Here is a 14,094-nt window from a genome sequence, read left to right on the forward strand (position 1 = left end):
ACTTAGTAATATATATATTTTTTGATTATTTTTTTTTTAGTGGTTTACTTTTTAATTTAAATTCAGGTTAATATTATTATTATTATTTGTATATTTTATTTGTAATAGCCGAATAAATGTTTCTTTCTTTCTTTCTTTCTTTATACTGTTATACCTGTTTTTTTACATTTACCTTTATATTATTACAGCCTTTCTTTAAACTTTACTTCTTTAATAAATTTTGTGGACCGGAAGTTTCCCATTTCATTGCCGTGAACCTGTTCACGGCTAGTTAGGGTTACAACCTCTCTCTCTCTCTCTCTCTCATCTGACCGTTGTCCCGGTTGCGTCCTCAGCAGTGTTGCTGCGGAGCCCGGGGTCCGCTTTCCTACTTTTTCTCGTCCACTTTGCACGGTCTTCGGCATTCTTAGTGGTGAGATCATTGGCACGCATATCACCCTTGGCGACGTCAAGCCAGCACTTCTTGGGTCTGCCCCTTCTACCGGGGCCTGGCGGAGGTGGCATAGCCAGACATTTGTTTCCCACGTAGCATGCCGGTTACCGTAAGATGTGGCCGTACCAACGTAGGCGGCTTTCTTGCAGTTTATCTGCAATGTCACGGACGTGAAGGCTGCCGCGGATGCGGGAGTTTCCGACACGGTCTTTCCGTGAAACTCCACACATCCAGCGCAGCATCTTCATTTCCGTGACACGCAGCTCCTGCTTATGATGCTCAAGTACGGGCCACGTTTCAGTGCCATATAAAAGGACAGGCCTAATGATGGACTTACAGACCTGTCCTTACAGCTTAATTTCAAAAAAAAATCTTGGGGTCACAAATGACACCAGTCACCTCACGCCACTTTGCCCAAGCGGCTGCGATTCGGGCTCTGACGTCGCCGTCGATGTCTCCGGACGCGCTAAGTACAGAAACAGGATCCATGGTCCCTAGACCAGGCCGAAACCCATATTGACCCTCCGAGACAGCACTCTCCTGTCGGATCCGAGAGTCTATTATACGCTCGAAGAGCTTCATGGTGTGGGGCATGACCTTTATGCCCCGATAATCGCCACACTCTTGCACCGATCCCTTCCCTTTGAAGACTGGAGTGATAATACTCAGTCTCCATTGGTTAGGGATTTTACCGGTGAGGAGCACGCGATTAAAGAGGCCGGTAAGGATGCCCACACCACGGGGACCCATTGCCATCCAGGCCTCGATGGGAACCCCATCGGCTCCGACAGCTTTCCGATTCTTCATGCGACGAAGAGCTAAGTGGACTTCCTCAGGCATTACCGGTCGCACTAGTCCCTGATTCGGAGGGAGGACCGGTGGCTGCACCTCTCTGTGCTGCTGATTCAGCAGCTCGTGGAAATATGAGCGCCATCATCATCATAACAGAATCACACTTTATTTCTTTATATTCTTGCTTATTGACATGGGGTATATGTTATTAAAAATAGGCAAATACAATACAATAATAGTTTTAGAAGTCTATATGTATAGTTCACACGGAAATCAAAAGAAAAGAACAATAAAATACGTTGTTCAAATTATTATAAATTTTAAATGTAATAATTAATGGGCGTGGAAATTAATATTCGCGTGCATTTGGAAATCCGATCCGATTTGGGAATCCGATGATTGCCGAGGGACATTGAGAAAATAGAAGCACTGTTTTGGGTTTAAACGGCTTTCTGACGTCGTCAGCGCACCTATGAGAAACTTATGAAGTTACTCACTCAATAATAAATTTAACGTACCTAATAGAATAGAAAATCGCAAAGAAACCGACGCTAAAAACGTAAAACTTCAATGCACTATCCCGTAATGTAATTATTAGTGACATTGTAACTAACACTACGGGTCCAAGTGACTTGAAATAAATGAATTATTATTATTTAAGAGTATAATATCGCACAGGACAATCTCAAAAATTGCGTTACATATGTATGTATGTCATTAGTATACGATTTAATTTCAATGTGGCAGGACAACACTGTAATAATATAATGCAATTTTTGAGATAACACTGTGTTAGTAGTCACGTGCGATGTGTCTTTGTTTCATAAAAAATAAGTGTGCTGTTGACCTCCACCTCACCTGATGGAAAGTGACGACGAGGTCGAATTTCACACACAATTGAAATGCACACCTAAATTAGTTTTTTCTGTATTCAACAACTTGCCATTCGTCATCATCATCGAGGACCGTATCTTGTAAGAGGGGGGCTCGTTCGCTTCGGTCCATGAAGTCTCGGTCGAACACCAAAAACGTCTTGCGCATACGCATTTTTTCAAAAACCATAAGTGTAACTCTTATTATTAGGATTGGTTTCTACCATTGGCTAAAGACATTAAATTGACATTGGTCAAAGATTACCGTAATCACAGTTGCAAAGAACGACTACAATGTTCTATAAATGTTGTCATCTGCACATAGATGTTGACGCGATAGATCGTCATTCAAAGATGTTAACATTTAAGCGTGAAACACACAGAGAGTGGGTGCGTGTCGGGCGCGAGTCGGGCGCGGGTCGGGTGCGGGTCGGGTACTTGTCGGGTCGGGATCGCGGCGGATCTAATGCCGTGTATTTATATGGACGACTATACACCGGACGCGGGTATGGGACGGACGCTCGCGCCAGGTTCACGTGCTCGCGTTCGCTCTGACTATATATATTGACTGGTTGGGGGTAGGGTCGGGTCCGTCTGGTGAGTCGCGTTGTCCAATTGCTTTCACACAAAACGCGGGTGCGCATCGCAGCGGGTTGAGCGCGGGTCGGGCGTACTCCACTACATGAAACCAAATACACTGCTGTGTCCAACCAAAACACTGTAACGTCAAGAAAAAACATTTTCAGAAAATACTGCTAGAATGATTTTCGGATTTTTGTAGTTTTTTATTTTAATGTCATAAAAAGATACGTTTAACTTACGTTGTAAATAAGATTTTAAAGAAATCTAAAACTATCATAATTTTACGTTGAAAAATAAGCTATTTCTATTGGAAAACTAATAATTTTTTTTCCTTTGATCACAGCCGAGAGATACTTGTTTTGTTTTTTTTTTAATTTTATTGACCATAATACTTATTTACTAATTACAAGCTTCGCTCAAAAAAGCCCTTCCGGCTTTATCCGCGGCGAAGGAAATATATGAAATTGCAAAACACTGTATTGAACCTGCAGGTCTTTGGTTTGACACGGCAGTATTGTCGTAACCAAAACTGCGGAATGGAGAAACCGCGATTTGAAAATTTACAAACATACCGAATGGATCTTATTGCGAATAATTATTATGATTATTATTATTTACATATAACAGTTACTTATCCATTTATAAACGAGAATACATATTGATTGGTTACATTCAGTAATTTTTAACCGACTTCAAAAAAGGTTCTCAATTCGACTTTTTTTGCTTATATGTTACGCGATTGTGATTTGTAAACCGATTTTGTTGGAAAGAGGGTACCCCAGTATTGGTCCCGTTTAAATTTGAAGAATTAAAGGTGGCGAACTAGGGGATGTTACCGGTTTCGCGCACATTCCGTTAACCGATTGCAATAAAACTTGGCAAATAGATGTAATTCCAATAAAAAAGTCGATAAGCAAATTTTTAAGGTTGGTTTTTTAAATAAAAAAGTTACAATTATTGTACTTTCCAATCGTGTTTTTCAAATCCATAATTTTGAGTTACGACAGTATTTGGTTGCACGTGCGAATTATCATAATTCAAAAAGCATTGCTTATTAACGTTTTTCATAATGCTATGAACGTATTCACAAGAGTGTAATTGTGAGTACGTTCGTAGCTAAATTAAAAATTTGATTTTTTTAATTTTATTTTTCTATCTCGTTATTATTAAGGTTTTTTTTAATGATATACCAAAATTAAAGTACTTAATAGGAAATGAAACTACTTTTACGGATGCAAATTGCGTATATTTGTTTGTCTAAGCAATGGTCACGGTTGTCTGGGGCTTGTAAGGCCCGTAACGTTGGTTTGTTCGAAAAAAGAAATAGACGCAATTTGGACCCAAAAAATTTCTGAATTACAATCGCGAATACCTAAGAATTCGACAACATTTATTATGTTACTACCCGCCAGACGATATTATAAAACAATACCAATTTCAAAACAATCCACATAAAAAAAAATACGATTTACTGCCACTATTAAATATCTATACACTTTCGCAAAACCTTGACACAAATCACTACTTTAAAATGTTCAAAGTAAAAGTTAATAAGCACGTCCACTCTAACTGTGGTTCAAATTAACACTGAGCTGCCCAGTAAGCATATTAAGAGTTAGTAAACTTTGATTGATAACGCAATGTCGCGGATGGATGAATAAATATTGGCTCGCATGTTGAAGAATAAAAGAAATATTGTTAGTGCTAGAAGAGATAATAACGTCGTAACATTAGAGATAGACACGAAAAAATATATAAAATCAATAATACGGTATTTTGATCGTAGTCATGATAATGTAGAACTAAAACAATTTCGTTTCGCCATAAATTTGAAAGGTGAATCGAAAATAGTTTATTGTACGAGCAATCAGTTCACAAGTTGTTTTTTTACTTTTAAAAAAAATATTTTTATGATATTTATGTTTTCCCAAACATGCTCAGAAATTTTGCATTACATTACTTTCAAAAAACGAACACGGAAAGTTTACTCCTAATTAAAAAAAGCAAAAAATGGTGGTAAAATAAGTCAAAGTGCTTTGGTACGGACATTCGGATATTCGATAAGTTGTGTACGGATGCACATATTGTTCGCGGTGCACTCGAGTTGCATAGCGTGTGTCGTTGCACGTTCCATTCATTACAGAATTGAAACGTTCGTTCGCTGTTTAAACTATTTAAAATATTTTCTACGTCAAATTTATAAATGTATCGTTATGTATACATATACAAAATAATCATACTCCCATAATCGCGATACTAATCCGCGATGCCGGTATAGAAATACCACCAAGTAAGTACTGCACATGACAAAGGATATTTCAATATAGCACGAGAATATTGTGATAAATACTTAAATTTTTTTCAAATTATGTTTACAACCTGTAGATATAACAAAAATAGCAATGTAACAACCCTAAGCTCCGAGCGATGTGTACTGATTTTATAGTATCGCTGTCACTTCCATTGGTTATACATCTCAGCGTAACCAAAACGTTTTGGTTTGGTTACTTCTTGTAACGCCGAAGTGGAGAGGCAACGTTTATATCTTAACAAATAGGACAGTCATTTATAGGCAAATTGGCAAATATAGCGTACGAGTCAATAGAATCCATGTACACACGAGCACGTCTGAGGAAGTTATTACATTTTATACATCGAGTTAGTAGGTACAGTGGTATGAATACAAAATTATAAGTCTCACTGCTCGACACGAGTCTTATCTAACGGAGGGTTTAGGCCATAGTTTCCCAAAGAGGTGCCTACCGCCTCCCAGCGGGCGACGACAAGTCCTAGGGCAGTAGGGGCTCCTCGGAAGCAATTGGACGCGTTAATGCTGTCCAGGGGGTGCTATCGCATTTGAAAAAAAAAAACTTAATTATCTATTATCATCGAGTATATAACCAGAAATAGAGAAGAAATGTCATATATTTAGTTTGAAAACTATTCTGCCAAATCATTACGGTGACAACTGCGCGCCGATTGACCAGCCCGAATTCGAAACAATGGACGGGTGTCGTCAATTGTTTCACTTAAAATCGACCAGTTTAACTTGAGCTTTGCTATAAAGGACGAAAATTGAAAAATTACATATTTATTATTTAATTACCGATGAAATGTGATGCCGTTTCTTTTGTAATTAGATGTTTTGCTGTTTTCCCCACACCACCGAATGGAACAGCCATTGTTAGAGATATTATCTTCATTACAATAAATACAGAATATTTTTGGGATATACGGGGATGTACACAGCTGTCAAATTTGTGATTTCAGCGCAAACGAGAGTTGATATTTAAAACTGATGTAAAGCCCCTTTGCCTGATCAGTTGCCAGGGATGGATGGTCCTTATTTCATCTATATTTCTGGTTACATACTCGATGTGTATGTAAACTGCACTACATATAGATATATAGGTATATATTTTTTCCGTCCGATTTTTTTGTGTTAACTTAATGTAAAAAAATACGTAATGATAAATAACTAACAATGTTTTCAATTATTTTTTTGGTGGTGAGCGTTGAAATTTTTTTATCTTGCCTAAGTGGGCGGTGAGGCAAGAAACTTGGGAATCTATGGTTTAGTTAGGCGATGTACAAAATTGAACTCAAACAATCTTTATTTTATAGGTTTTGTAGCAGTACAGCTGTGATAGAGTTCGTCTCTCGACTTTTGAACTTATGTCTCAGAGTGACGGACACAGCAGCAGTGTCTCTCATATCTTTGCAACTATATAGACAGGCGTGTCTTGTTCGTCCTCTCATTTGGTATCATAAAAAAACTCTTGCTTGCTTCTAAACAATAAAACCGTATAAGTAAATAAGTAAGATTGTATTTAATAGCTCGAGTATTTCGTTTGTATTCAAAATTCTTTATTCCATATCAAGTTGTACATTTGTAGTTATTAAAATGTTGTTATGAACCAAACATGAAACCTGCAAGGGCGCTGGAATGTTAAAAATTAAATTAATTTATTTAATACAAAATAAATAAATACAAAAAAATTTGGCAAATTAAACATATTAAGCAAATTATAAAATTAAATTTAAGTATTTATTATGAAAATTGATGAAATAAAACTCCAAAATTAAATATTAAATAAAGTTGAAAGAAAAAAGGGGTAACAATTGTGACACATTCAACATAGCCCCGCACTAGGGAAAGCCTGTGTCGCGGGTGCCATGGACACATACATAGACAACTACAAATTACACCCAAACTCACGAGAGAAATAAATGTAGGCCATACAAATATTTCTCCCGGCCCTGGAAACGAACCCGGGGACTACTGCGTGGCAGTCCGGTATGGTAACCGTTCGGCCACGGAGGCAGTTAATTAATATTCCTGAAGTAAATAAAAACTTCGATAAGGTATATTTTTGAATTTAAATTAAATTTAATTACAATTCAGTTTTAATAATATTTGTTACCTTGTTATAATTTTCACTAAAATTACTAAAGGGCCACTTCGAAACATTTCACCGCGTTTCAAGTTCGACCTAATTATAGACAATCACAACAGAAGCAACATACATTGATGTCAATTTAAAATATGAACTGTATCAGTTGGCTGTCGGCAGTAACTGTATGTTGCCAAAAATACTGATTTTGTTGCCACAATGTTGAAGAAACCGGTTCGAGCTCAAGTAAGAAACATTGTTTTTAACGTTTATTGTAAATTTTGAGGGTTTGTCTCGATGCTGTTCATCATTATTAATTGAAAATTGCCCAGCGGTTTAACTATACGCTACGCCGTAAGGCGATGCCAGGTGAAATTACAGGTACATGGGACTTTTCAGATTATGTCTCAAGGTGATGGGCGCAGAGGCAGTCCACCTCAGATCTTTGCGATTTAAAGCTCTGCGTGGCACTGCAACTGTTACGGACAGACGTGCCGTTCAATTAGTAGGTATCATAAAAAAAAGGTGAATCGTATTTTTAGAATAGAAGTTATTTAATAGTAAATACATCCTTACCGGTCCGTCTGTTGACTAGTGGAATAATAACACATTTTCCTGGTGCGTCTTTAGTTGTCATACAAATGTAAACAGCAAAACATCTAATTACAAAACAAACGGAATTACATTTCATCCGTAATGAAATATTAAATTTTTTAATTATCGTCCATTACAGCAAAGCTCAATTTCAACTGGTCGATTGACGACACCAATCAATTGTTTCGAATTCGGGCTGGCCAATTGGAGCGCAGTTGTCATCTTAATGATTTGACAGAATAGTTTTCAAACAAATTAAATGACATTTCGTCTCTATTTCTGGTTGACAGCGCCTTTTTCCTGGACAAACATTATTTTCTGTAATGAGAGTTCTTAAAGCTTTGTTAGATAATTAGAACACTTAGAACACCCACACAATTCTACAATTGTTGAGCGATATTGCTTACCCTCAGGCGCACATCTTGTTCGTCCCTTTGTTTGAAATCATAATAACTTTTTTAATGACTTATTTTAAACTTTTTAATATTTCAGACCATGCTCCCCTCTACGAGCCTATACTTAGTGCAGTTTGTCTTAGCGTAGGAGCTCTTCAGGTGAGATAAGAACCATTTTGCCCTACACTCATAAGTAGGTCGTTTTAGCTACACCTAAAGAAAGTAAAGGCGAAGTAAAAATAAGTGTAAAATTGAATATAGAATATGAAGGTGCCAAGCTGTACAACAAACTGCCAAAAATAACATTAAGAATGCAAAACCATGTCTGGATTAAAAAAATGCTTAAGTCATCAGTTCATTCTTTCCAAAGCACCAATGCTTCGCGAATAAAAATGTTGCGCCCAAAATTTAAAATTTATAGTTATAAATTTTTGTTAGAAAAACCAACCGCAAAAGTTTGTGGAATTACATCTATTTGCCAAGTTTTATAGCAATCGGTTACCGGAAAGTGCGCGAAACCGGATTCATCCCCTAGTTTGCCACCCTTAGAGGTGGAATATTTCGTTCAAATTTAAATGGGACCAACACTGAGGTACCCTCTTTCCAACAAAAAAGAATTATGAAAATCAGTTTACAAGAGTAATTACGTAACATACATCCAAAATATGCAGTCGAATTGGGAACCTTCTCCTTTTGTTTGAAGTCGGTTAAAAAAGCCTTCACCTTAGGTCAAGGAGACCTGTTACCAGTGACAGGACGTATACTGATACGTCGAGATTTATTCCCATCTGATCCCTAATACTTATCCACCGCCAATTTAAAATTGCAACTGATCCTCTCTATATTTTGCAATTCCCAACGGATCATCATTGTATTTGTGAGATAAGTACAGTCAAGAGAAAAAGAAATTTTGAAATGAAATATTCAGTTATTGAGGAATTATGATCAAATGTTACAATTGTCACAGACAATCAATTGCAAATCACAAGCAATTAAATCAGTCTTGAGCAATATTTCAAATCTAGTTTAATGTTATGATTATCACATATTATTACATTTTCTTGTTGACTGTACCACAATACCTAACAAAAATAAACTTGGCAGTACCAGGGTATCAGATGGGAATAAAATATTAATATTTATGCTTCCGGGAATCCGATGGGAATAGAAAATAATTTAAAATAAAAAGGATCCCCCAGGGGATCGGGTTTAGGCGATCAGACGGGAATAAGTCTCATGATATCGTTGTAAAGAAAGGGCGCAAAGAGCACTAACTCTGTCCTTCTTATCTCCGGCCCATTTACTCAGTCACATGATGCGCTGTAGTTCACCTATAGCCTATAGCATCTAATCATTTAATTACTTCTCTTGTTTGATAACTTGCTCGTAATGAGAATATTGATCGGGTATATTATTCTTATTACTCGATGTTTTCAAAGCGGTGATAGCCTAGTAGGAGAATGGTTGCTTTTCAATCGACTGGTGAACGTTTAAATCTATCTAACGTTTAATGCACTCACCACAACTCACCGAAATATACCATTTTTTGTTTTTAACTTAAAAATATGTCCTTTTAAACCGACTTGAAAACAGGAGATTCTCAATTTGCCTGCATTTTTTTTGTATGTAAATTACGCGATTGCTCTGGCATTTGCAGGCCGATTTTGATGATTCTTTTGTGTTGGAAAGAGGGTATCTCAGTGTTGGTCCCATTTAAATTTGAAGAAAATATTCCACCCCTAAGTGTGGCAAACTAGGAGATGCATCCGGTTTCGCGCACTTTCAATAAAACTTGGCAAATAAATGTGATTCCATGAAACTTGAGCGCAGAGCCAGAAAAATTATTGGCGACGATAAGATCGAATCTAAACTTCATAGTTTAGCCCACCGGCGCAAAGTTGCCTGTCTGCCAGTTTTCTACAGAATATATTTCGGTGAGCGTGCCTATGAGATCCATCAGCTCACCCCGCCCGCCTTTAACCATCGAACATCCAGACGTACGGCGGGATATCATCCTTACTTGGTCGATATTACCTTCAGGCGTACTAAAAGTTTTTCATCAATATTTATTACGCGCATAGCCCGGGAATGGAATTCCATGCCTGCGACTGTATTTCTGAACTCATGCAACCAGAGTATTTTTAAGATGCGACTGAATAGGCATCTTCTGGGCGAGCTCGTTCCATCGTAGACCCTGTCTTTGCTCCAGGGCTAGGTAGTGATAGATAAACACTTTATTCACTGATATAACACAAATACAGATTAAGCATTAAAGAAAAAACAAAACATGATTGTCATAGCAGTGAAACGGCGCTGACTCAGCATATGCCAAAGTTTCCTAAGGCGCTGGTTTTCAGTCAGAACCAACGAGAGGGATTAAGGTATTTGAAAGCAAAAATATAACGACTACGAGTAAAGTTATACATTGACAATAATAATATACATAGTACAGTGTAAATGGTGCATTTAAAATAACCTGTTAGACATGTAAGTGCATGAGCAAATGTGAATATAATTATAGCTGTAGGTGTAAGTTATGACTGTAAAGAGGATTTAATGTTGTGTAATGTAATTAGTATTATAATATAATTATACACATAATAAGAATAGATCAAAGCAACAACAAAATTCGATTCTAGACAGACTACGTTAAAGAATAAAAACAAACTACACAGATTTTTTTGAAGTTTTTAGTGGTCAAGAGCATGTCCATTTAATTAATTATGCGGGGTGAACAAAGGAGCCTCCCCGACGACGCGTCGCCACGTACCATTTCCATTCATGTACGAGTACGTCTCGCGCAGTCTGGACAACAACCAGCGAGTACCGTACGCCGAATATCCAAATCCTTTTATGACAATAGTAAGAATTAGCAAATATGGTTCTTACTACACAAATAGTAAGAACCATATTTGTGTAGCAAAAACGACCGATTCCTTCTATGTATCGTGTAGGTTCTTAAGTTACTTTCAGAGAAAATTTTAAGAAACCTGGTCTTATGACTGTGGCGTAAAAGTGCAATAACTCAAATATTTTGTATGACCGTTAAAATATACGTAATTTCATTAGGAAAGAAGATATCCATAATATTAACCTAAGAACTAATTAACTTTAGTAACAGTAGAGCTCCATGTGAAAGAGTTCGTCCAGGGAAGTACTGCCACCTTACCTATTTCTGCCGCCAAGCAGTAATGTGAGCATTACTGCGTTCCGATTTCGAAGGGTAAGGGTGCTGCTGAAATTACAAAGGCACATGGGACTTGTCAACTTATGTCTCAGGGTGACAGGCGCAGTGGCGTGCCCATAATATCTTTGCGATTTAAAGCTATGATGGCATTGCAACTGTTATGGATAGGCGTGTCACTTACTACCAGGCGCACTAGATTTGTTCGTCCCGCCACTTGATATCATAAAAAATAAACAAATAAAGAAACAGCTAAGAACATCCTGAATAAATTAGACCAAATTAAAAAAGAAACACTGAGGTTAGTCCATCCCTTTGGGAGCTACGACGCTACGGATAGGCATGCAAAATATTCACAGTCAAAGGCTTTAAACTCCCCTTTTTTGCGTCGGGGATTAAAAAACAAACTACATTACCTATATGTTTTGTTCGAATTAGTAACGCCTATTAAAATATAATGAGCAAATACATCGATCACGCAGTTCACTCTAAAACAATTTGTAGTCACATCTGACGACACTGTGAATGGATATTTCTTCAGTTAGAGTCTACATGTCATGACTTATCACGTTCTAGCTAAACGGTAGAGATAAAATCTTAATCAGGCATTAGTAAACTTTACGTCACAATAATAACATAATATAAGTTTAACGTCACGATGGTTTTAAATGTTTTTCACGTGCTAAGGTTATCCATTCTGTCACACACGTTGCTACTTTTGAACTAATAATATTTATTCCTTTATAATAGACATCAGGAATAGTTTAAATAGATATGACTCTTAATAAAATGGTAAAATAATCTAATATCATGACAACAACTTTTTTATGATACCAAGTAAAGGAACGACATGCCTGTCCACAAAAGTCGCAGTGCCACTCGGAGCTTATAACGTTTTTATAAAAAAAATCTACTTCCTTAAAAAGTTCCTTTTTTTGTTTTAAATTAAATGGACTTGCTCTTCACCACTACCGAACTTTGGAGCAAAGATAGGATCTACGATGGAACGAGCTCGACCAGAAGATGCCTATTCAGTCGAACCATAAAGATACTCGGGTTGCATGCGCTCGGAAACACAGCCGCAGGCAGGGAATTTCATTTCACGTGCGCATAATAAAAGATGTGTGTGAACATCGACCGACCGGTTTCCGGAAAAAGCGCAAAACCGGATATATCGCCTGGTTTGCCACCCTTAAGGGTGGAATATTTTCACCAAATTGAAATAAGACTAATAATGATATCTCAGTCTTCCTCCCTCCCCTCTTCCCTCTTTCGAATAAAAAATAATCATCAAATCATCAATCATCGATTCAAAAAGTCGGTTAAAAAGGATATATTTTGCAGTTAAAAAGCAAATAAAATGGTATTTGACTTACAACAACTTATAGGTATCTTTTTGTATGGCTCAACGTACACTGCATGGAACCGGCTTTTGTATTTGTGAGGTCGTAAGTACGATTTTGACGGAGAGAGGAGATCTATTGCAGTTCATAGTAGGCCCCCTGAGACAATTCAGAGAAGTTCGTTTTTTAAATTATAGAATAAATCGGACCTGAGACATCCTCAGTGTCCACTGACCTTAGTCTTAGGCTATCGAGATCGTCTTCTTTATGAGAAAGTCCAAGTCTAATAACCTTTATTTCATAGGTAAGCAAATTACGCTTGAAAACGTCATATTGATTAAACCCTAGTAAAAATATACTTAATTTCGTTAAGAAAGAAGATATCCATAATATTAACCTTAGAACTAAGTCCAAACTCATGGTACCACGATTTCGTTTCACTAAGGTAAACGATTCTTTTATAGGGAACCGTATACGTTTTTACAATAAGATTCCGGAGAATATATTAAGATTATCATTTCCTAAGTTTAAAAAGTATTTTAATTGAAAAGTCATATTACAAAATTGAAGAGTATGTTTTAGATAAAGAAGTATGGAAAGACAACAAGAGTCTAGATTCCACACAATTATGATTGAAAGCGTAGTCCTTAGCATTTAAGTTTATTTGAAAAGAGCAATCTCTAGTTTCTTGCTCGTTCTTCTCTGGGAGGTCAGCTTAGTGAACGCAGTAGCTTAAAAAGTAGCTTAAAAATGACGTTTTCAAGCATTGACTTACAATTATATGGATGTCGGGTCCGCGCTAAAAAGTGTCCGAACTTATAGGGCGTTAAAATCGTATACAGAGCGTCATTCACGCTTTAGTCTTCGTTTGTTCGACTGACAGCGAAGCAAGCAAAATTAGACAGTACTGCGATGACATTACAAATTAAATTCAACGTTTTAGCTTTTTCATATTCCTTTACATGTCACTACGTTTAAATAGGTTGACTTGGGACATTTTTTTCGTGGTTTTTGTATTAGACCCGTCGTCCATTTATTTGTAAGTCAATGTTTTCAAGTGTAAATATTTTACCTATGGAATAAATGATTATTTGACTGACTTTGACTGTACTGCCCATTCGTAAGGCAGATTCCCCTGAGAAGAATGAGCTAGAAACTCCAGGGGTTGCTGTTTGTAAATATACATTTGAATACATTTATCATTACAATATTTAATTTAAACATGAGATTACCTGAAAGAGGTAAACTGGTCATTATCACGGATTTTTGTCATCCAAGTACGCACAAGTTGTATAATAATCTTTAGTATAAAGTTTTAGTTTCACAATTGTTTTCTCTCATCAATCATCTAAATATATTTAAAAAAATATTTTGTTTAATATTCTCTCATAGCCCCGCACTAGGGAAACCCTGCGTCGCGGGTGCCATGGACACTTATAGACAACTACAAATTACGCCCAAACTCACGAGAGAAATACATGTAGGCCATACAAATATTTCTACCG

General features: G+C 36.9%; 1 protein-coding gene across 4 annotated transcripts in view; it reads right to left on the reverse strand.

Moving 5' to 3' along the window:
* The window catches only part of LOC113240628 (solute carrier family 26 member 10), a 118,025-nt gene that overhangs the window by 35,244 nt on the left and 68,687 nt on the right, over positions 1 to 14,094 (reverse strand). Inside the window, exon 1 of one of the 4 annotated variants that reach the window (XM_026477966.1) lies at positions 2,169 to 2,375. The exons of the other annotated variants lie outside the window; for them this stretch is intronic. Coding sequence (XP_026333751.1) covers positions 2,169 to 2,287 — 119 coding nt within the window. The 5' untranslated portion in view covers positions 2,288 to 2,375. Of the gene's footprint in view, positions 1 to 2,168; positions 2,376 to 14,094 lie in introns of those variants that run through there. 4 annotated transcript variants of the gene reach the window in all.

Source organism: Hyposmocoma kahamanoa, unplaced genomic scaffold (assembly GCF_003589595.1).
Source record: "Hyposmocoma kahamanoa isolate Upper Pololo Valley unplaced genomic scaffold, ASM358959v1 160, whole genome shotgun sequence".
Classification (NCBI taxonomy): domain Eukaryota; kingdom Metazoa; phylum Arthropoda; class Insecta; order Lepidoptera; family Cosmopterigidae; genus Hyposmocoma; species Hyposmocoma kahamanoa.